This window comes from Mauremys mutica, chromosome 16, assembly GCF_020497125.1.
Source record: "Mauremys mutica isolate MM-2020 ecotype Southern chromosome 16, ASM2049712v1, whole genome shotgun sequence".
NCBI lineage: Eukaryota > Metazoa > Chordata > Testudines > Geoemydidae > Mauremys > Mauremys mutica.
The window spans coordinates 18,654,421-18,677,932 of record NC_059087.1 but is presented as its reverse complement, the minus strand read 5'-3'; the positions used below and the strand labels follow the sequence as shown (position 1 = coordinate 18,677,932).

Genomic DNA, 23,512 nt, shown 5'->3' with positions numbered 1-23,512 from the left:
TGACGTAGCTTCTTAAGTCATTCTAGGCACTTCTGAAAGTTGTTTTATTTTTGTTTGTTTTTACCCAAAATACCAGGATTTTTGAATCAGTCTCTGGTGTAATTCATGCATCACCCCAGGGATCATTTGGCAGAACCATTGTATCCATTTTTCTGGATTACTAGCTTGAAGATTTTCACGTCCAATTGTTTTCCAGCCGTAGTTTCAGGAACAAGTTGATGGTGAAGTAGATGCAGTTTGCCCAGATTGTCTGAGAGAGATCTGGCTCTGTTGAATCTCTTCAGATAATTCATCCTGCATCACCACCATAAAAAGATGACGCAATAAAGCACTATTTTTTACTAGTGCTGCCTTCGTTCCAACAAAACAAATGGGCAGCCTTTATGTAATATGTATGTCACATGCCTTGGCCATGAAGTGCGATATTAGGCAAACATTGCAGGGTAAAAATGTTTCATGATTTTGTTTTCTGCTTTAAAAAAAAAAAGGATTTTCCCCCTCTTTTAGTTCAAGTTTGCATTGCTCTGAAGTACTCGACACATAAAACCAAATTCAGACATTACATATTTAACTGTCCCTAGACCTGGTAGAAGCAACTCAGCTCTAAAGAGAATTCAGTTGCACCCACATACACCAGATTTCTGTTCAGTCCATGATATGTAGTTTTATTTTACCTTGTGTCTTGAAATAGCTCATCTTTTGCTTAAAGAAATCCGTTCATGCTTGGCTTGGGCAGTGCCATAGTTCTTAATATGGTCTGACATCCACTCAATGTGCAGCGGCAGTCAAAAAAGCAAACAGAATATTGGGAATCATTAAGAAAGGGATAAATAATAAGACAGAAAATATCATATTGCCTCTATATAAATCCATGGTATGCCCACATCTTGAATACAGCATGCAGATTTGGTTGCCCCGTCTCAAAAAAGATATATTGGAACTGAAAAAGGTTCAGAAAAGGGCAACAAAAATAATAGAGGTATGGAATGGTGGCCATATGAGGAGAGATTAATAAGACTGGGACTTTTCAGCTTGGAAAAGAGATGACTAAGGGGGGATATGAGAGAGGTCTATAAAATCATGACTGGTGTGGAGAAAGTTAAATAAGGAAGTGTTTTTTACTCCTCCTCATAACACAAGAACTAGGGGTTACCAAATGAAGTTAATAGACAGCAGATTTAAAACAAACAAAAGGAAGTATTTTTTCACACAACACACAGTCAACCTGTGGAACTCCTTGCCAGAGGATGTTGTGAAGGCCAAGGCTATAACAGGATTTTAAAAAGAACTACATAAATTCATGGAGGGATAGGTCCATGGAGGCTATTAGCCAGGATGGGCAGGGATGGTGTTCCTAGTCACTGTTTGCCAGAAGCTGGGAATGGGCGACTGGATGGCTCACTTGATGATTACCTGTTCTGTTCATTCCCTCTGGGGCACCTGGCATTGGCCACTGTCAGAAGACAGGGATACTGGACTAGGTGGACCTTTGGTCTGACCCAGTATGGCCGTTCTTATGTTCTTAGCAATTTAGAGTGCAAGAGTTGTCTTCACATGCTCTGTATATATTGAACTTTAGGTTGCTGACACTCGGGTTGTTTCTGCTGCATGCTGATGTCGTTCCAAATGCAACCATTCGCAATGTCTTGAGAGAAAAGATTTATTCTACTGCCTTTGATTACTTCAGGTACTATTTATTTTCTTTTCACCAATTCCGCAAGAAAGGTGTGATTGGTTTTTTTGTTGTTGTTGGTTTTTTTTAAACCTCTAAGAATACTTCACAATAGGAGCTGTTTTTATTCTGATATTTGACTTAATTCTTTTCTCTATTTATCTATTAATACAAAAAAGCCGTTTTCCATGTCACCTGTGCGTCTACACTGTTCATTATGTATACTCAAGAAGTCATAAAGGAATTAATGGTTAGGGAAAATCCAAATTTCTTTTAATCTATTTGGTTTTGAAGATTACAGACACTATTGGGATACATTTTTCAGTGTTTCAAAGGATTTTAGACATGGAATTCCCATGAAAGCCATTGAAAGCGTGTGGCTGAAATTTATACTCCCATTTGAAAATGTACCCCTATACAATATGTGGACAAATGTTCCTTTTTAGTATCTGGCATGGGTGCAATCTAAAGTAATATAAGTGACAGCAGCATGTGACAGTGGTGTAGGATGGCGAGAAGTATGTCAAAGTTTTTAATTCTACATTATTCGTAGACCTCAAGAGGCTGCTTTTTCACCCTTCAGAAGTTGATAGGAAGGCTGCACCTCCCAGTGCAATAGATTCAAGGTGTAAGGGTAAAACACAATGAGACTTAATCTGTGCTCACTCATTGCCCCCGGTCTGAAGAAAAAACATAAAGCTTTTTTTAGTGTCTTGCATTATAATCATTTACATATATATATTTTTAAGTTATCCCCCAAAGTTCCCCACTCAAGGGGAGAAGAGGCTACGTGAAGATATCAGCATATTGATCAAGTTTTGGACTGCCATGTTTTCTGATAAGAAGTATTTAACAGCCAGCCAGCTGGTGCCTCCTGGTGAGTTCCTTATGTGCAGTCTCAAAAACCCTTTTTGTTTCTTTGATTATTTGGTTCTGTGTGTAAACATTTTGTTTTATTTTAGATAATCAAGACAACCGGAGTAACCTGGATATCACCGTTGGATCTCGGCAGCAGGCCACACAGGGATGGATAAATACTTACCCATTGTCCAGTGGCATGTCAACCATCTCCAAAAAATCAGGTCTCTTTCTTTAATTGTCACTAGCTACTTATCTAACCATAGAGTACACTTCCATTCAATGTCATTTAAGGCCAATATTTGCATTTAACGTTTTGGCTCAGGTTTTACTGATGTTACACTTGAGTCAAGTGACTTGACTGTTATTGCAAAAAGCTGAGGAAAGCTGTGCCTCACTGAGAGCAAAGAGCAAGGTTTTGAAACTAGCAATTTTTTTTTCTCCAGACCATTTAGTTGTATAATGCAGATAATGTAAGACCAGAGGCTACGGTAGCTTAAATTCCTGAGAGGAAATTGCTTATTGTTCATCAGCGTGCCAGAGCTCTTGGACAGCAAAGTGGATGTGAGCTTATCAGGTGCCTGAATGTACGTTTGTACAGTTGCAAGCTGCAGGTTATTATTTTTATAAGTTATTAAAGTGAACGTAATGCTGGTGAAGGTGCCAGATTGATAGCCTTGTAGACTTGGCATATTCATAGAACAAGAACACTACATGCAGCTGCAGTGCAGGCTTCCTCCCATCACCCTGCCAGTGTACTCAGTCCCGTCTTAGGAGCATTCCATGCCATTTCAGTCCTCCTCCTGTCTGCTGAGACTGCCAGTAAGGGACAATTTGAAAGCTACATTTAATGTATTTGTAGAAAAGCGACTGAATGCATTTTCTCCCTCTTTTCTCAAGGGATGTCTAAGAAGACTAACAGAGGTACCCAGCTACACAAATACTACATGAAACGGAGGACACTATTGCTCTCGTTGCTGGTAGGCGATTGTTTGTTTGTTTCACAAGAGCATGGGTGTGAAATGGATTTCTAACATTTTGTAGTTGTTGTAGCACAAATAGACTAAACTAGCATTTGAGAAAAACCTGGAATGTTTTCTCTACATCCAGAAAGCAATTTGTTTTTGTGTTGTCCTCAGGCTACTGAGATTGAGCGTTTGATCACCTGGTACAACCCACTCTCCTCCCCTGAACTGGAGTTGGATCAAACTGCAGAGAACACCGTGGCAAACTGGAGATCTAAGTACATCACTCTAACTGAGAAACAGTGGAAGGATAATGTGAATTTGGCTTGGAGCATTTCCCCTCATCTTGCTGTGCAACTGCCTACCAGGTGAGATGCAACTCAAAACAAAGAACCAATATAATTCCCTCGGCTGCATAGTAAATACTCAAGGCAAGCATTCACAGTTACCACCTCCTTACCCCTCTTGCATGCCTGCACTGCTGGCTGAGACCATTAAACAATAAGAATTAGTCTACTGAAGATCCTAACCCATTTCAATAGTAATTAGGAGGCTTTAAGGGAGCCTGAGTTCAATTCTTTTACCATAAAGCCCAGATGTAATGTTTGAAGACCATTCCAACTAAACCAACTTCACACTTTCATCGGCCAATGGGCACAGAGTTAAAACTGAATTAGAAACCTCTTTTCAGAGTGTTCTAGCCTTAAATTGGTTTGAGCCTTAAAACAAGTAAGACAACAGAAGTAGCTTGCTTAGCCCCTGAAGGGAAAGGAAGTACTTTGCTTTTTGCAACACAAGCAGAGTTGTGGAGACAGGCTTCCATAGAGTTCCACAGAGAATTCTTCAGCCAGGAAGTTTGTGACTGGCTGAGCCAACTAGTGGTGTGAAGAGAAACTAGCAAAATGAGGTTAGATGTTTCTGACCAACTTGTAAGTTTTGCCAGCATGTTTGTCCCTTGTTGTACATGGATTTTATCTGGGGTATTTCTGTTGTTAAAGCATGTGTGTTCCTGTTTCTAACTGTTCTTTTCACATAAGTAGAAGTGAGAATTGAAGCTCACCTTGACTTACTAACACATACACATTCCTGGTTACGCTTAGATTTAAAAACACTGAAGCTATTGGAACAGAAGTGACCCGCCTGGTTCGGTTGGACCCAGGAGCTGTTAGTGATGTACCTGAAGCAATAAAGGTAATTAATTGTAACAGTAATTTATATTATAACAGTACCCAAATTCTGCTAAGAGCTGCACAGACATACAGAAACACACAGACCTTACTCTGAAAAACTCATGTTGTAATTGTAAATGCAACTCAGCAAGTGAGAGCTGCAGCCATAGGTAGGGAAATAAGATCTGCAGATGAGGGTTAACCTTGTTTGTGTATGTGGTTGCTGAGTTGTGCTCACATCTTGTTACAAAGTATGTTCCCCAAAGTATACGAAACTCCCCACAATACACTAAAATTCATTAATAAATAACAGCCAGTGGACCAGCTATGGGGGGGAGGGGTGGAGAGAGATTTGATTAAACAGCTGTATCCCTGTTTTTGTTGACCTGAACTCCAGTTCAATATGTGTAAATTACTGTACCTGGTGATTTTTCAACCTGAGACCAGTTAGTGGTTAAATGGTACCATGTTTGTGCCTGAAAATTAAATGCCTTTTACTATTTAATACAGCATGTAAAGATGCAGAACATTTAATTTGCAAAAATTGATTCATGCATCACTTTTTTTCTCTGTCGTAGCAGGATAGGTTATGGTTTTATAATTAGACATTGTGAGCCAAATTTATCCCTGGTGTGTGTTGCACCAGAAATTATTTTGGGCCTGTAAATTCATACTGCTCCTTGTTCTGCTTACAGTACCTGGTTACATGGCACACAATTGATGCAGATGCCCCTGAGCTCAGCCATGTTCTGTGCTGGGCACCAACAGATCCACCTACTGGCCTTTCATATTTTTCAAGCATGTACCCACCTCATCCTCTAACAGCTCAGTATGGAGTTAAAGTCCTGCGGTCCTTCCCTCCGGTAAGAGACTGTGTTCCAGTAGAGATCTGGAGAGAACCTACTCATGTTCAATTAGGACTTTGGGTTTTTATGCCCACGTGTCTTAATTTCATTTGTGTGAAGAAATAAAAGAAATTTGTTAAATTGACTCATTATAGTGGGAAGATAAAGTAGATGAAGCTGCATTTGGAAATCAGCATTGATTGTCCTATATAATCTTGGTTCAGCTGTTTTGCAATGTGTTTGCTGTCAGTCATTGTTCTGTGCTGTAGTACTTGGTCTGTTTCTTTAAAGACTGCGTGTGTCTCAAACTGCTCCTATGAGTAAAACTGCTTTCCTTCAGTGAAAGGTGTTCTCTCTGGAACTGTGTAAAGCTGGGGGTTTTGAATACTTGTCAGAATAGTTACAAGGGTCTGTAAAATACTACGTGTTCATCAGCCCTGTTAATAGCGTTTCTGCCGGGGCTGTGTGGGCAGAGGGAAATGGGCATGCACTTTCAGCTGAATGAAGAATGAAATTCCTGATGTCCATGCGTTTTTAAAAAAAAACAACACATTTTTTCCTTGACACTAGCAAAAAACTGATTTCTGTTTTTTTCTTTTTTTAGGATGCCATTTTATTCTACATTCCACAGATTGTGCAAGCCCTTCGCTACGATAAGGTGAGAGTGTATAAATACTGCATGAGCCAGACGTTTTGTTCAGAGCGTTTTCAAAAGATGTTTTATTAGCTCTGAATTAAGAGAAGCAGAATAGCCACAATTTAGGATTTGAATGATGCTGCTTCATATCCAGTATTTATAAGAAAAGTGATGGTCTTTAGAGACAGGTGTGTTTCAGAGGCACCTGTTTAATCTGCATAGCCCATGTATATTAAACTTATAAGTAGCCTTCAATAGATGTGAGGTTCTTTGTATCGCTAACCCATCGTAGAATCGGAGGAGTCTGCATGAGCAAGCTTTCTCTACCCCGGCATGTAGTTGGCAATCACTATTACTAACAACAGAGAGGAGCTAGAGGTTTAAAAATGCAAAGTGATACGTACACAGATGTACTACATAGATACCAGGTCATATCCTGTTCATGTTGGAGCCTGGGGCAAAACTGGCTCTATGGTAGACCCAGGAATGGGCTCCCAGATATGCAAGCCTTCCCATCCACCCACAAACTATTTATATTTTGGTCCATGCAGTGTCCTTAAACCAGTAGAAGAGGTGACCATGTGTAGTTTTTCTCCAAGTTTAGTGCGTCCAGATGTCCTACTGTCATTGATTGTGCTGTGCATTGCATTAATGCATCACATCAGGAAATCTTGCCCCCAGGAGTCATAAGACTCAAGCTACAGAAAGCACTTTAGAAAGGACTGAGTTGCCCTGAACATGTTAACCCCTTTCTTGAACGAAGGAAGGGAAACAGGCACAGAGAGTGAAGTGACTCTTCCCAAAAAACAGGTCAGTGACAGAGCCGAGAGTAGAATCTAGGCCTCCCGACTCCTAGTGCAGTGCCCTGTCCACCAGATCATGGTGCCACCTTCATGTTCCTAGAAAAGCACTCAAAGACATGGCCATTGTCTTCTCTTTCCAGTCTTTAAATATATTCAGATGTGAAGGTTAGATGGTGCTGATAGGATTAAGCTGTGGCACTAGTGTTCTGGGTGACTGTGAATTTGTACTGTCGCAGATGGGCTATGTTAGGGAATACATCCTGTGGGCGGCTGCCAAATCCCAGCTCTTGGCTCACCAGTTTATCTGGAACATGAAAACCAATATCTTCCTGGATGAAGAGGGACACCAGAAAGATCGTGAGTACTGTATGCTTGGGCCTAATCTCTCCTATTCCTTATTTCATGGATTGAATCTCCCCCATCTTTTTTTCCTCGGGAGTTATGAATCTTCTATTTGTGCAGATAAGACCCATTTTGTTGAAGGTTTTTTTCTTGTTGAATTCAATGAAGTAGGTGCATGCATGCTTGTGTTTGTGATTCAAAGGAAAATCTCCCTTTTCCCCTCTTATTAGTTATGTCTTTCTGGATAGGTATCAAAGCTTTTACTCAGGCTTGCTTCTTTTGGTTACATATGCAGCTGACATCGGGGAACTGCTGGAACAGCTAGTAGAAGAGATAACCAGTTCATTATCTGGGCCGGCCAAGGAGTTCTACCAACGGGAATTTGATTTCTTTAATAAAATCACCAATGTTTCAGCCATCATCAAGTAAGTGTGGGAGTTCAGGAGATTGAGCTGTTGTATAGCTCCCTAATCTGCAAATAACTGTTGTCCTGAATAGGAAACTTTGCTTTGGGTGGGATCTGAGACCATGAATTCCCAGAAAGATTTTAAAAAAAAAATACTGGTGTATCAAAAATTAAATAAATTTTCCCAGCAGCTTATGGATCTGTGCTAGTAAGATACAAAAGCTTGTTTTGCTTTATATTTCTATTGATTAGTATCTGGTCAGACCTGGGTAAACTATAAGTAAGCAGTGACTGTTTTAATAGCCCCACCATCTGAAATATGCATTGCAGTTTGGGCCATAAAGAAGTGGTGATAGATTGAACTTTGGTTTTTAAATTAATCTGATTTATCTTTGTTTTGCAAGCAAGCATTGGGAGTTCAGTGTTGGTGGAATGACATTGAGTAGGAAAGTGCAGCTAGGCAGGAATGAAGATGGTAAAACTACTGATGCTTTTGCGCCAGTAGAACAAATCCCACAGGCCTAGTTAGTGTCATCTGCCTCATTAAAATGGGCATTTGGATAGGTTAGAGGCATTCTCCTGGAAAGTTAGGAAAGCTTGCTTCACGCAGGAAAAGCAGCATTGAAGTATGTAGGTATGTCAGGGTTTTCCATTATTTTCTGCAAATTACAGCTTGCTGGAAGCATTTTGTTTTGGATTTAAAGAACCACAGATGTGCTCCAGCAAATGATACATGTTATATTTTACTAAAATCTCCTCTTCACAAAGGCATTTCTGTGTGTACTGTAAATAGAAGATTTATCCTGCATACGTAGCAGTGCTCTGTCTTATTCATAAAGTGCTGTTATAATTCGTTGTTTCTGGAGCAGCAGACTAGCTTTAATGGAAATAGATTGTGATGTCTCACACTGGATTTTGTTATCACTTAATGAACATGAAGCTTCTGTTCACCGAGGTTTTGGAAACCAACAGTAATAATAGAAAGGAAGTGCAGTGAAAGTACATAATGTAACTTTTTTAAAGTTTGCCAGAGGATGGCAGTGGCTTAGCACACAAGCTCATAACCTAAGTGTGCACTTTTGTTAAACATTTTAAAACATTCTCTGACACAGAAAGTAGCTGAAAGTAATGCAGAATATCTTCCCTGTAAAACAAATTGGTTTTACTTTTTAAAATGAAATTTTGCTCATTGTTAATTAACATTAACATTTATTAATACAGGAAGATCAGGCCAAGTGGTACAGCTGTCGCAGGAGTCACCAGACATGAGGAGACTTTTTTATGTGTGTTGAAAGGTTGGATACGTTAGGATGGGCTTAAAGGGGCCTTTTTTGCCTTAGCTCCTGAAAGCATTGGTGCCTGAGTGAATGTCCCACTCATTTTTATTGTTTTAAAGTTATGAGTAAATAGCTTAATAGCACTGGCTTTAACCAGGTAGGCATTTTGCAGGCATTTCCGTCTTCTACTCCATTCCAGGCACCTCTTAAGCAAAGAGTTCAGATAATGTGATGGATCACGTGGGGGGGTTTGTAAAGGGCACAAATGTGAATGAAGATGTGACCTAGCATGATTGAATGTCCTAAGTGCTATACTCTGGTCTCCAGAAATGAGAAGTGGTGCAGTAACCCACTGTACCACCTAGCTGCATACCAGAAAGAACGCCTTTCAGGTACTTGACTTGCATATCATTGTAAGTGTGCAATTGCATGCCTAATGTCCACAGACATTTGCCATGACTGCATGTGCAAATTGGGAAATTTACATGCTAATTTATAATTTGTTTCCAGTTATCCAATTTTCACCTGCAGTGTTGGTAAGTGCGTGAACAAATTGGGAATCTAATTACACAGACATTTTGCCTGTCTGTCACTTTGAAAGTGGTCTAAACTAAACCAGAAAAAGGTGCCCTTATTCTGGAATAAATGCCCATAACGGGAGTTATAGTGGTTGAACTATAAGGGGTATAATTATACTGGTAAATTTCCCTGTATAGACAAGCCTGAACTTGTTTAATTCAGGCCTTTGATGCTATTTTGCTATTTACATGGCTTACGACCTGTTAACACACAGGTTTTGTATCACTTTAATAATCTTGGTTTAGACACCGATATAGATAAAGCACTACAGTCCCCTAGTGCAGTGGTAAGAAGGTGCTTATGCTGGGTATATCTTATTCTAGTACATTTATAGAGTAAGCTATGCCAATAAAACACCTTTTTCTCTTTCAAGGGATTGCACACACATGCCTTCCACTGCAGGTGTATCTACGCCCAGTGCACTTGAGTCAGAGACTTTTGCCAGCAGGTCACAATCATGATCATCCTTGGCTGAACAGAACTCTGGATCTTATAAATTAATTGTTTAATCAACCAGAGTGGCTGTTAAGCGTTGCAAAGCATTCGTTTCCCTTTGTGCTGAATGGGAGCCTGGATTGAGAATTCAAGGATCTTGGTTTAGAGCAGTGGTTCTGAAACTTTTGTATTGGTGACCCCTTTCACATAGCAAGACTCTGAGTGTGCCCCCTCCCCCATAAATTCAAAACACTTTTAAATATATTTAATACTATTATAAATGCTGGAGGCAAAGCTCACGACCCCCCATGTAATAATCTCATGACCCCCTGAAGGGTCCCAACCCCCAGTTTGAGAACCCCTGGTTTAGAGTGCATTATTTGGCATACAGGCAGATTTCCTATTTTGCCTGGGCAGCTTCACATTAATCATGTTAAGTTGTTCTATAGAGCTTTTCTATGACTGCCAAGGAAAAGCCATTTATAATTGCACACAGTTTGGTACTCTGTAAACTACAAGCACTGATAAGGGCTGCAGGCCTTTGAGAGGGCTTTGAATCCAAGGATTTCCTGGTCAGTTCTGAAAAGGACTTGGAGCCTGCGCATATGAGAAACTCTTCCTCCTGTGATCATGTATTGTGGGCATGTAGCTCAGCCATTTAAGGATCTGTTTTATATCGTATGCTTGGAAAACATGCAGCGCATTTGCCACCAGATTGCTAGGGTGCTAGCTTCACCTGCCCACACACACTTGGAAAATTGAAATTATACTCCCAGGTGGCCTTTCAACTGGGGAGAGAAGGGAAATAGACTACTAAGGCTTGTTGCCAGCTATTATACAGTATGTGACTACCTTTCCTAGCCAGTGTTCTGCAGAGAGGTAAGAAAAGAGTTTTTTTAAAAGGAAAAGGCTTTAAAAGTATTAGTATAGGAAAAGGTTCAGAATCGATACTGAATTAGTGTGTATAAAGCTGCAGCAGTGCAGTAAGTGATTGTTTCACATTTAAACAAACAAAACAAATGTTTCTTCCTAGAATAACAGCAGACTTCAGCAAGTAAAATAAATTGTCTTTCTTCCCAGGCCGTTCCCTAAAGGAGATGAAAGAAAGAAAGCTTGTTTGAGTGCTCTGTCTGAGGTGAAAGTGCAGCCTGGTAAGAAGTGGTCTAATCATATTGTCGGTTCCTTTTGCATTTAGCATGAATACTGTACTTTGTAGGAGTGATTCATGGGAATTTCATAACCATTGGTCTCTTCTCTGCCTCTTTTTTAATATTTTTGCTGCCTGGGGCTAAGAAGTGACTTGTTCTATTGTTCCTTGTCAAGCTAAGCATGAACATGGTAGCACAAATATTTGTGAAGTACCAACAGTGTGCATGGCATGTGACAATCCAGATATGAAGATCCCTGCCCCAAAGAGCATGAAGGACAGACATGAAGGGAGCAGTGCAATTGAAGAGCGAGGTTAAGAAAACCTTTTGCTTTGTGTCACATGTTTCTAGTAGATGATGGGCGGGCAGGCTATGCACGTGAAGAAATAAGTTTTCAGGGATGAGAAACATCCATCTAACTGCCCTTCCCTCTCCCTGCCCTCTATCCCTTCTATACATATCCCATACTTTGAAAGTCTCTACTGCTCCAAGACACATTTTTTCCCTCTGAATCTCACCTTTAAAACTTTTAGAAGGAAACCTCTCTAACCCATGCTCATTTCTGTACCATGTGTCCATTACCAGGGGCCCTCACTATATCAGTACTTATGAGGGATTTTCTGAGGGATAAGTTTTATCTGTCAATTAATGACCAATCTAAAAGGTATCCTGTGTCCTTTACAAGACTGCAGGCTATAGCCTATAGACTATCCTATGGTGGTAGATAGTAATGTATCCATTTCTAACTTCAATATAGATTTTAAAATTACATGAATCAATGTATTATCAAACTTGTATAACTTTACTCTGTCACGGTAGCTGGTGAATTTACTTCATGTCTATCAAGTTCTCTTCTCCCCTTTTGTAGGCTGTTACTTGCCCAGCAATCCTGAAGCGATTGTTTTGGATATTGACTACAAGTCCGGAACTCCTATGCAGAGGTAATTTGCAGTTGTTCCCAAGATATGAAAGAGACAAGGTAGGTGAGGTAATATCTTTTATTGGACCAACTCTTTTGCTGGTGGAGGGTACAAGCTTTCAAGCTACACAGAGCTCTTCTTCTGGTCTGGGAAAGGAAGCAGTGTGTCAGAGGAGTAGCTCATGCTTGTACCTACCACCAACAGAAGTTGGTCCAATAAAAGATACTACCTCACCTCCCTTGTCTCTTTCCTGTGCAGAGGGAACATCATGTTTTGTCCCTCGTGTAATCTTAGTTACAATATTTAGGTCTTTTCTAGGACGTTTTGTTGGTTGGATACATCGAACTCAACTTCCTTATGTGTGTGTTTGTACTTTCAGTGCTGCAAAAGCACCATACTTGGCCAAGTTCAAGGTTAAATGGTGTGGAGTCAGTGAACTTGAAAAAGAAGGTCAGTAATATCGTTCTTAACCATTTATACTACTAGTTAACAGTCAGTGACTCATTGGAATTTCATGCTTTTGGTGGATGGTATCATTCCAGTAAAATTGGGTTCAAATTTTAACATAAGGCATGATAATTCAACTGAATTCTGTAAATTGTAGGGGGGAAATAAGCTTGTTGCTTGAGTTTCAAGAGGCGAACCAGATCTTGTGAAAACAGGGCAGATATTTGTGTACTAAAGAAATTTTGCCAATGACTTTAAGTCCAGCATGTAAATTAAGTGTCTTTGGGTAGTTTAGAAAACAAGGATACTCAGGTTAATTCAGCTGTGCAGTCCTTTTTAAAATCAGAAATTTCAGAAGGATTTTTAGCTCCTGGGCTTGACTTGTACATGCGCTTTTCAGGCAGACCACGAAGGCTATTTTGGAATATAATTTGTGTGTATAAATTCCACCTGTACTGCAGAATACATAACATCTTCAGGAATTCAGTGTTCCTCAGTACAATTCACCCTGCAATGAAGAAAATCTCCTGTAGACAAGTGAAGTGTTAAGTTTCCAGTACTGTCATTTATTGTGATTCAAGGCTGCTAATTAAGCTCCATATTCAGGTTTTACTTTGTGCTCTATTTGCAGGTCTGCGTTGTCGCTCTGACTCCATAGACGAAAGTGGAGAAGAAGGGGTTGACAGTAAGAAAATCTGTTGGCAGGCAGCTATCTTTAAAGTGGGCGATGACTGCAGACAGGTAAAAAGCTTCTGTAGTAATCGAAAATTGATTGACAGCAGTTGTGTTTTAAAAGGGAGTAAGAATCACGCTTGAGTACACTTCTCCATGGGGCTCTTAGAGTCAATGTTTAGCTTATTACAGAGACATAATAGTGAAGAGGGAGAACTATATTACCCCATCCTGGAAAAATGGTGGAAGGAAAATCTCATACGTTCAAGATACAGCTTTATCCAGTGCCAAAAATGCCCATTAAAGCCTCACACTCCAAACAGCAAACTTGATTTAAAAGTGTAGATAATGGTAGTGCAGCAGTGGCTTCCAAAGTGATGTGTGTTATGTATTCAAACCTGTTTCTTTTTAACTGAGAGGGGGAATATTGGCTACTATGTTGGAGTTACTCCTACTCCTCTTCTCAAGGAATGCCAGGGATTTTAATATCCATCCAAGGCAAGCAGATAAGTCTTCTGTGTTAACACCATATCTGAATGACATCTGTGTACACTGACTTCCTGCCCACCCAAACGGCATTTTCCTCCCTTGCTTTTTTCCTCTACATATACAGTGAATGCAACACTAAGTACACATCTGCTTACTTTCTGTGGAGTGTTTGTTTGCTCTGTTGTTCTTCAAACCACTTTCATAACCAGTTGGATCTTGCTGCATGACCTTTCTCATATTTATGCCTCCTTTTGTTGTTAAACAGGACATGTTAGCTTTACAAATCATTGATCTCTTCAAGAATATATTTCAGCTGGTAGGCCTGGACCTGTTTGTGTTCCCCTATAGAGTGGTGGCCACAGCCCCAGGGGTAAGTGGACAATTAACTATTCAGAGTGTGAACAGAATTAAGCACAGCTAAAAGGGGCATCTCTCTTTCAGCCCATATTCCTCTAGAGCAGGGAATTTTTATCCCCAGATCACCTTCCCCTAAGCTTCTAACTGGGCTCTTGGTGCCTGTGACACTCCTATCCCCTCTCCCTTGAGAATATGTTGTATGAGCAGCAGAAAGCACCAGAGAGAAGTACCTCTGTCATGAATCTCCTCGTCAGTTGGTTATAGGAAAGGTGGAAAGTTCGGGACATTGTTTTTTATGAATAAATGGGAAATGTATATTCGGTGATCTATAAATTTTTACCCATGTGTCCCATGGGATCTGTATAGCTGCCATCAGCCATGAGAAATGTATTTTGGGAACGTGCTTTGCAGCCTTGTTTGTCTTCCCCTTCAGTGTGGTGTTATTGAATGCATTCCTGACTGCACCTCCCGTGACCAGCTGGGCAGGCAGACAGACTTCGGAATGTATGATTACTTTACAAGGCAATATGGAGACGAGTCAACCCTTGCTTTCCAAAAGGTAACATACCAACTGGCCAGACATAGCAAAATATTGACTCGAGAAGCATTCTGGCTATAAGAAATACCATGATGCTATATTGTATAATTATTACCATAATACTGTACATGGTGTCAGATGCAGATAATCCACTTCTCAACTGTGAGCAGGCTATGCACAGAAGCTGTTGTAGTACTGGAGAATGTCATTCATTTAAAATAGTGTAACCATAAATGGAAGAAATTCTTTATCAGATTATATCTGCTCTGGGGATGGTGTAGCACACTAGCTCTCCTCTTCTGAATTTGTTCTAATTTCTCCTTTATGCAGGCTCGATATAATTTCATCCGCAGTATGGCTGCCTATAGCCTCCTGCTGTTTCTGCTCCAGATTAAAGACAGACACAATGGCAACATCATGCTGGACAAAAAGGGGCACATCATTCATATTGGTCAGTTGTGTCCCCTTGGCCCTCTGTATGTCTCTGCCTTTTCATTCTGCTGCAAGATATTGTTTAAAAAAATGAATTCTCCTCCTTTGAAGTCATTCTCTGTTCAGTGATTTCATGATTATCAAAAGGATGGGAAGATTTCCTGATGTCTGAAATAAGTGTGCATTTCTGTACAGTTTGTGTGATTGTGTGCTGCTTTATAATGCAGACTTGCAAATTTCTACCAGCCTTAAGCAAGTACTTGTTTGGTTTTTAAATTTTAGATATGCTAGTGAAGTATCATTTGATTTCTTTCATCACTGTATGGGTGATTTTTAGATTTTGTGCTTTAGCTGGTAAGTTTACATAACCAAGGCTGTGTAACCTCTGCACAGAATTTGCGTTTATGGAACTCCACTAATGTGTCAATGAGAAGCTTACTTATGTACTGAATTGTGATACACCTCACATTAAGTTTTATCTTTACTTTTGTATTCGTGCACTCTAAGTTCATCTGCAGTCACACTTCAGAGGAGGGCAATAGGAGTGTGTACAACGTGTAGTCATAATGTGAGGTCTTGGGCCCACCTCTGTTATCCCTTTCAGCTGTTACCCTCACTGGTAGGGGAGCCAGACTGGAGCAGCTCCATGACTGGTATCCTCATGGGCAGAGAAACCATGGATTTTTGTGCCATACTTTGGGGACAGTACCAGGAAGGATAAAGAGTATTTCTGGGAGAGGTGGGATACTGAGAGGAATTTTGCACTAATTAGAGATTCTGAAAGATCTTGAAGGTAGCCCTTAAAGGTGTGCATTACATAGTCTAGCCTGGAGTTGACACAAGGATGGAAGTGATTTGAGGTCTGCATGGGAGAGGAATGGTCACAGTCTCTGGTCAAATATGGCTAATGAAAGGAACACGAACTGTCACCATGGGCTAGGCTATTGTCACATAAGGCGAGAAACTCCAGCCTGTACAGAAGACAGCTGGCCCTTCTTTAGGGGGTGAGCCACGATAGGCTGACTCCGTTAACGCTCAAGTCTCCACATGGATTCCTGGTTCTCTTTGGATGTAATTAAGCATTTAGTTTCTACAGCGATCAGTGCCCTATTAACCTATACAGTACATTCACTGATGTATTATATGTGTTTGTGTGTGTGTGCAGATTTTGGTTTCATGTTTGAAAGTTCACCTGGTGGAAATCTGGGCTGGGAACCAGACATCAAGCTGACGGATGAGATGGTGATGATAATGGGAGGAAAAATGGAGGCCACCCCTTTCAAGTGGTTCATGGAGATGTGTGTCAGGGGGTACCTAGCAGTCAGGTGAGAAGGCTTTGCATCTCTCCTCATTTGCTCACAGTCAGGAGCGCTTCCACATCTAATTCAGTGGCTAAGCAGCAATTAGCTTTATTTACTGCCTAGTGCATTTGAATCTCATGCTTATCCGAAGGCCACGTCCTGTGCAGATGGAATCATTGCTCCCCAAAACAGTGATAATCTTCCCTTAGATAATAGACATGACTCAAGAATCTGAGACCTTGCTTTGAACCATGAAGAACTATGAAAACTCTGCCCTTGCCATAAGGAATCAGCCTGTATTCAGCAGATAATGGATATGATCTAAAATCTGGGAAGGGAAGAGTACTCTGTCATGGGCCTGAGCCTATCCCAACATGCATTTCTCTTCCCTAGCAATGCCAGAGTGTGTGACAAGGTGGCTTGTTACAAAGTTTGCATTGACTTCTCAGTCTGATTGAGCTTCCTGGTTTCTTGTTCATTTCTTGTTCATACTTGTACATCACATGGGGGAATTCCTGCCATGCTGATCTTTAAGTGTAGCCCTTCCCTTGCTTTGCGGGACTTAGTGTGTATGGTATTAATAATCTGGGGTATGGAGAAATCTTCTGAATTCCTTTGGAACCTCTGCCATCAGCACTAATAGGACAACCACATTTAGCTCCAGCTGACGTGATGTGTATCAGGTGGGCCATAGAAAGTGGGGCCAGAACTTCCATTGTAAAGCACGTAACAGTTTGGTGAGCCCAGCTGTCCAACTTGCAGCCAGCCAGTCACAATGAAGATTTCTTAAATCTTTACTTTGGTGCTAGCACCATCTAACTTGATCAAGGGAGGCAGTATTGCCTACTGAATAGGGCATGGGGCACTGGTGGTTAAGAGAACTAGATTCTGTTCCCCCTTCTGCCACTATCTCAGGGCTTGTCTGTACTTACAGCTAAATCGGCACTGCTGTGATGGATGCAGCAGTGTCGATTTAATGGGTCTGGTGAAGACAAGCTACATCGATGGCAGAGCACTCTCTCATTGATGTCTGTACTCGCCTTCCACTTCTTGGGGAGGTGAAGTTGGCGGGAGAGTGTCTCCTAAGTTACATCGACTTCAGTTATGTAACGTAGGTAACTGAAGTAGCATAACTTAGGTTGACTTACAGCTTTAGTGTAGACCAGCCCTCGCTGTGTATCTTTTGGGTAATTCATTAAAGGTACATGTTCAGACAGGTTGAGGGCCGCCCATATGAAAATTTACCCTTTAATCTCTCTCTCTGTCAGATTTTTTTCTGTCTAAAATGTGGCTGATATTTCCCACCTTTCGTAGAACGCGTTTGAGATGCTTCCGTGGGAAGCTGTCTGTGGATATGTCTTCGATGCTGAGTTTACTCAGGGGATTGGCACCTGGTTAGCCTACCCCAGGTCTGAGCAGCTGCACTGCAAAGCCCTTGCCAAGTTAGTGTGTCCTCACTGGCACTGCACTCACTCGTGTGTTGCTAGGATTTCTGACGGCATATCCTATTGTTTTCTGTGCTGCACTAAGTGGAGCCAATTCTTATTCCTTGTATTGTGGGAGAACTTGTCTGCCTTCTAGGCACTTTAGAGGAATTGGGGGAAGGAACTGGAGGATCATCAGCTCTTGAGTGATTTAACCTGCATCCTAATTGAAAAGTGAGACGGTTCCAGCCAAAGTGAAAGCCAACCCGAGCATTAGTCTGTAGTCCATGGGGAGCCAGCTAGCCTGGTTTGAAAGCACCACCCCGCTTGGGTGAGAATGTTTCATGTGTGGACAGGAGAAGGGTTAGGGGCAACACCCAAGTAAAATAGCCAAAGTTAACTGTGCAGTGAAGATGTACTCTGTAAGTGCTAAGTATTATTGATGCTAGCTTAAAAAATCAAAGCTTCCTCAGTGAGTAGCCCAACTGGGGTCTGTCTGGGAGCACTTGTCATGTCAGCAGAGTTCAGTGTGTTAATTTTGGCAGGCCTGGGAAGGGTCTTAAACTGAGGCAAAAATATCATCTGAATGTTGGGAGTATTCACATAGTAGATGGTGGGTAGGGTTGCCAACCCTCCAGGATTGTCCTGGAGTTATGTCATATGATGAAATCCCAGGAATACATCCAGCCAAAATTGGCAAACCTAATGGTGGGGGGTAAGTAATGGAGGGCTACATAGAGGCGTTAGGAAATAGTACCATGCTAATGGATTTCCCATGCTATTGGCTTAAGAGCAGTGTGCTGTTGGATCCAGCTGATTACATTTTTACTATTGCCGAAAGAATGTTACTTCACCCAAATACTGTTTGGTACCATTCTCCCCAAGGTTGTTATCCATCTCACACCATTCTGCTTATCTGGCTGCCAAACACAGGGGAGCAAAATTGCCTTTGTCGCAGTAATTTAATTAGGGTGACAGACTGTGAACAGCAGTACAGCTCCATCAGCAAACATAAAAGGATTAAACTGTGTAGATTTAATTACAGTAAAAGGTGTGATCCAGTTCCCAGCTGAATTCCTCAGCTTATGCTCTGTACCCAGCAAAGGCAGGAAAAGTTTGAGAACTCTAATTGCTTTTTGCCGTCTCTCTCTCTCTCTCTAGACCCTACATGGATGCTGTGGTCTCTCTGGTTACCTTGATGTTGGATACAGGGCTCCCCTGTTTCCGAGGGCAGACGATCAAGTTGTTGAAGTAAGTCATGCAGCTAGCTGTTAACCCTTTCATTATTTTTTCACTGTAGGAGCCTCTACTGTTTGTCTTAACATAGCAGCAGGTGTAGTTTTACCCTAGCCAAATATGGCCTAATAAACGTTTTGAAGGAGAATTTGATTGTTTTATAGCATCTCTCATGCAATAGGGATTTCAAAGCACTGTGCACAAACTGAGTTAAATTCAACTAGTGCTGTGAGTGTGCAGGTAAATAGAGGAGCTTTTAAGTGCTCAGCATAGGTGCCGACTCCGTGGGTGCTCCGGGGCTGGAGCACCCATGGGGAAAGAAATAGTGTGAGCTCAGCACCCATCGGTGGCCCTGCCAATCAGCACCTCCCCCACCCTGACCACAGTGCTTCCTGCCCACTGGCAGGCCCCAGTGATCAGCTACTCCCCTCCCCTCTAGCACCTCCCACCTGCTGGTGATCAGCTGTTCAGCTGTGTGCAGGAGGCGGTGGGGGGGCTGGGGAAGGGGCAGGAAGAGGCAAAGCAAGAGTGGGATGTGCTGGGGAAGGGGGTGGGAAGAGGTAGGGGTGGGTCCTTGGGAGAAGGTGTGGAGTGGCGGTGGGGCCTCGGGTGGAGCCGGGGTCGAGCACCCCTGGGGAAGTTAGAAAGTCAACGCTTCCACTGCTCAGCATTAGCAAACACATAACCATAGAGGAGAGAACCTGTTTGAAGAAGGGGGATGTTGTCCAGAATCTAAGATGATCCCCTGCACTCTTCTCAAATGCCTCTGAGATCTTTAACGTTCACCAGGACAGGCACCAAGGGTCTAAATGTGTTATTCTTACAGTACAGCACTCCCCTAATACTGCATTACAACATCAGTAATTTAGTGTATGTCCAGCTCATAGCGTGGCACTTAAATCAAACCCACAACCTTCTGACTCTAGCGTTAGCTCTGCAGTCACCATTTCCTACAGACATTCGTTCATTCCATATGGTGGGGAGGAGACCGTCTTAGCCCCAACTTACACTGTCTCCAAAGTATAGATGTTTGAAGGGCAGGAGCTGCAAGAGAAAAGGAGTTTGGTTCGGTCTCTCCTCTTCCTAGAGTTCTCGCGGGAAATCCAGCCACAGTTTTACAGTATCGATCTCTTCTCTTATGAGTACCAACACTTAGGTGATTCTTCAAGAGTCACTGTCTGTGGAATACACTGGGTGCTAATAATTACTACAGGAGAAAAGCTGTACAGAACTAATACCCAACTGTTTGGTTTTTTTCCCACTGTAAGAACCAGAGGAGCACAGCTAATGTGTGCTTTTTCCCCCCCATACAGGCATAGGTTCAGCCCCAACATGACGGAGCGGGAGGCAGCAAACTTCATCATTAAGATCATTCAGAGCTGCTTCCTCAGTAACAGGTCTGGCATCTTCTGTCTGTCTTCTCCCGGTCTCTTCCTTAGACTGGACACTAGTTGGTTAGCCTCTGAGGGGGTTAAAGATTTTGTTGAACTACTGAACCATAGGGGGCATAAAGCTCGGTAATTGTTGACCCCATGGTAATGCAAGATAGCGGCCCTAGCTTGTGACCATACTGTACCTTACCATATATTCCCTATTGTGAGAGTAGAGTAGTGCTAAGCTGAGGCTGGTCCGCAGCAGTTTCTGTTGGCTGGTCTAAAGAACGTGGGATTTTCTGTGCCTTGGCAGACAATGGCCTAATCAAGTTCAGCAATTTGCCTCCAGCAGTGACTTATGCCTGATGGCTTCACAAGGCAGCCAAGCACCCCAGCCCTAATATTGCACCTAGCTAATTGTGCCATGCTGTTTGAGGGTTGGGAATCCTTTCTGATCTATGCAGGGATTGGCTGGCAACAGGGATCTCTTGCCTGCTTTTCTGAATGAAGAGAGATTGTGTCCTGCGTGCTCGTTGCCTTTTAGAAAGCTGGGAGTATATATGCAGAGGAAGCAGCATGTACAGCCTACTGGACTGAGCGTGAGGCTTAGAGACAGGAATGCTGGGATTTAAAATAATTTTTGCAACCAATTTGCTGTGTTGCCTTGCCCAGTCACTTAATCTCTGTAAAACAAGGAGAGTAGTACCTGCTGTCGGTACAGCAATTTGAAGATGTAAAGCACTATATACGTGCTAAATTATTATTTGTGGAGAAAAGTATAACCTACCCTTCTCTGTGATAACTGTTCCTGTCTTTCCAATCAAACTTCTCTTCATACCTGTGTATCACATTGATGCATTAGTCATCCGACTACTTGACATGACGTTGCATAATGCACAATGGTTCAGAAAGAGAACAGCACCTTGGGGAGCAAAGACAACAGTTGGGCAGCTTGGCTCACCCAAGCCAGTCTGGGTGCGCTTTGTTCTCTTGGGATATGGTATTTAGTGTACTGAATAGAATAAAGCACTGCATTGGCTTCACGATAAACCCCCAAAAACCTCGTTAACTCATTACCCAGTGGTAAGTGTGTTCATGCCTCCTGGTACATAAATAGTTTTACGCTAACCTATGAAAGATTTAAAGAGAAAATGAAATTTAAATGCAAAACGTATATTTTAATTATTAGGTTTAGCTCCTATTGTAAAAGCTGATGTTGGCTGCCTCTACTCCTACTTTGGCATAAGATACAAGATCATGTCATATTCATCTTTGTCACAAACAAAAGTAATATTTAGGTTTCCTTGTTAATATTTCCACTATTGCTACTCTGATCACTTCTTCTATTTCCATTGTTGTTCCTGTTCTGTTTTAGGTTACTTGGATTTGTATGTGACCCTGCCCCTGTGCAGTACTCTGAATACTACTTAAGTGAATTATGTATTTCTTTCCCCTATCTAATCTGCCTAAGGTGCCTCTTGCAAGTCTAAGCACTGAAAGTTTGTTTGCTGCTATTGCATAAAATAGTAAAACAACTGCAACTTTGTCCCTTTTTTTCTTGCCTTAGTAAAGTGCAAAGAAGTTATTCTCTTTGGCCTCGCAATGGTGGAAGGCTAGTCCATGCTTAGCCAGTCCAGTTAGTGAGGCTGTAACTCTTACTATGTTATAAGTCAGTCTCTCCTTTTGATGTTGCTGCACCAGTCCTAGTGTCCGTGACAAAGCGTCTCTCAGGTTAGCCTTGTAGTCACTAACATGCCCAACTGTAATGTAGTACTGTAGCATAGTTTCCACTTAATGGGATTCAGCTCAGGATTAAGAAGTGGAGAGGGAAGTAGTATGATTTTTTTTTTTAAACAAAGGACCTGCTGATTTAATCATGACATTATTGAATGATTTCTCTATGTACTCTCTGCTGACTGGCGTCAGTGCCAAATGAGCTCTGCTAGTCTAAACTGGAGCAGACTGTTATGTGTTACTCATCATGACGCTGCTTTCACAGTGCCTTCAATGTGGAGGTCTAAGTTTAATTAGAGGTTATCATCCATGTATCTTGCATTTCTTTGGGATTTCATTTTTGCAGTTGATCTGCTGATGCATTTCTATAGCCTCTCATTCACCCATGATTCTTCTGTTGTTTTGTAGGAGTAGGACATATGACATGATCCAGTACTACCAGAATGATATTCCGTACTGAGGGACGAGGAGAATTAGTCTGGAGAAAATGATACTCATCACATCCCAATGCCTTTTCTCCAGACTAGTAATAGGAACTGTTCAATCACGCTTCACTGTCTCCAGTCTCTCGTGTGCATGTACACATTTTACTGGACCCAGCAACAATCAACAAATCCAATTAGTTCCTCTTTCTACTGGGATATATATTTTTTCTGTGGTTTTCTTGGAGTTGGCTGCAATCATAAATGAACATCCCCTTCTGGTTATGAATGTGTAAATCCTCAGAGGTAAAGCTCGGAAGTATGGGAGTTTTTGTGCAATGCAAGGATTTTATAGTGAGTTTAAAAATCCTTAACACTCCACCCAGTAGAATCCCCTGAAAGTGAAGGGTTTGAAGTTCTCTTTGGAGCAATGAAGAAGTGTTGATTTGCTCTAATTATACTGTAGAAAAGTAATGATAATCGTCCAAGGTGGTGATGTCTCTGCATCTGTGTTAAGACTTTGCACTGTCTATGGTCCCTGCTACATGGTCAGTATTTCATATGTACATGAAGAATGTATTTTTTTCCCTTTTGTGTGTTTTAAAAAAAATAAAACTCTACTGAAGATATATTTAATCTATAAAATGTAATAAAGATCTTAGACTTAATTGTGCCTGTATTACAAATCCTTTGAAATCTACTCCTTTTTGACCCAAGGGTTGTAAGCTGCTTGGGTTTGGTCCAGCACATCATTCTGCAAGTTCACACAGTGACTACTGTTCATGTTCATTGTGGGGGTTTTTCCCACTTACCTACAATCTCAATCCTTCTTCAGCCTTGGGCGTATTCACTTTTAAATGGTAGATTATTATTTCTATAAAGGTATTTTCTGTGCAGGGTTCTCGCACCTGGATTCAGCTCCCTAAAATGACATAAGCAGAGCTCCCAATATGTTTAAGGATTCTTGGTCCTCGAGGGCAGCAGTAGTATGTGTCATGAACCAGGACATAAGAACGGCTATACTGGGTCAG

The 23,512-nt window shown here is 41.5% G+C and overlaps 1 protein-coding gene across 1 annotated transcript in view; it reads left to right on the top strand.

The window, feature by feature from the left end:
- Positions 1-23,143, top strand: part of PI4KA (phosphatidylinositol 4-kinase alpha) — a 95,787-nt gene extending 72,644 nt beyond the window's left edge. Inside the window, exons 35-55 of the mRNA XM_044989390.1 lie at positions 1,580-1,687; positions 2,422-2,549; positions 2,635-2,754; positions 3,431-3,510; positions 3,670-3,863; positions 4,596-4,686; positions 5,360-5,527; positions 6,114-6,167; positions 7,186-7,306; positions 7,587-7,716; positions 11,069-11,139; positions 12,005-12,077; positions 12,436-12,506; positions 13,135-13,244; positions 13,930-14,034; positions 14,455-14,580; positions 14,890-15,010; positions 16,157-16,316; positions 18,878-18,967; positions 20,266-20,349; positions 22,468-23,143. Coding sequence (XP_044845325.1) covers positions 1,580-1,687; positions 2,422-2,549; positions 2,635-2,754; positions 3,431-3,510; positions 3,670-3,863; positions 4,596-4,686; positions 5,360-5,527; positions 6,114-6,167; positions 7,186-7,306; positions 7,587-7,716; positions 11,069-11,139; positions 12,005-12,077; positions 12,436-12,506; positions 13,135-13,244; positions 13,930-14,034; positions 14,455-14,580; positions 14,890-15,010; positions 16,157-16,316; positions 18,878-18,967; positions 20,266-20,349; positions 22,468-22,519 — 2,257 coding nt within the window. The 3' untranslated portion in view covers positions 22,520-23,143. The remainder of the gene's footprint in view (positions 1-1,579; positions 1,688-2,421; positions 2,550-2,634; positions 2,755-3,430; positions 3,511-3,669; positions 3,864-4,595; positions 4,687-5,359; positions 5,528-6,113; positions 6,168-7,185; positions 7,307-7,586; positions 7,717-11,068; positions 11,140-12,004; positions 12,078-12,435; positions 12,507-13,134; positions 13,245-13,929; positions 14,035-14,454; positions 14,581-14,889; positions 15,011-16,156; positions 16,317-18,877; positions 18,968-20,265; positions 20,350-22,467) is intronic.
- Positions 23,144-23,512: the final 369 nt, after the last annotated feature.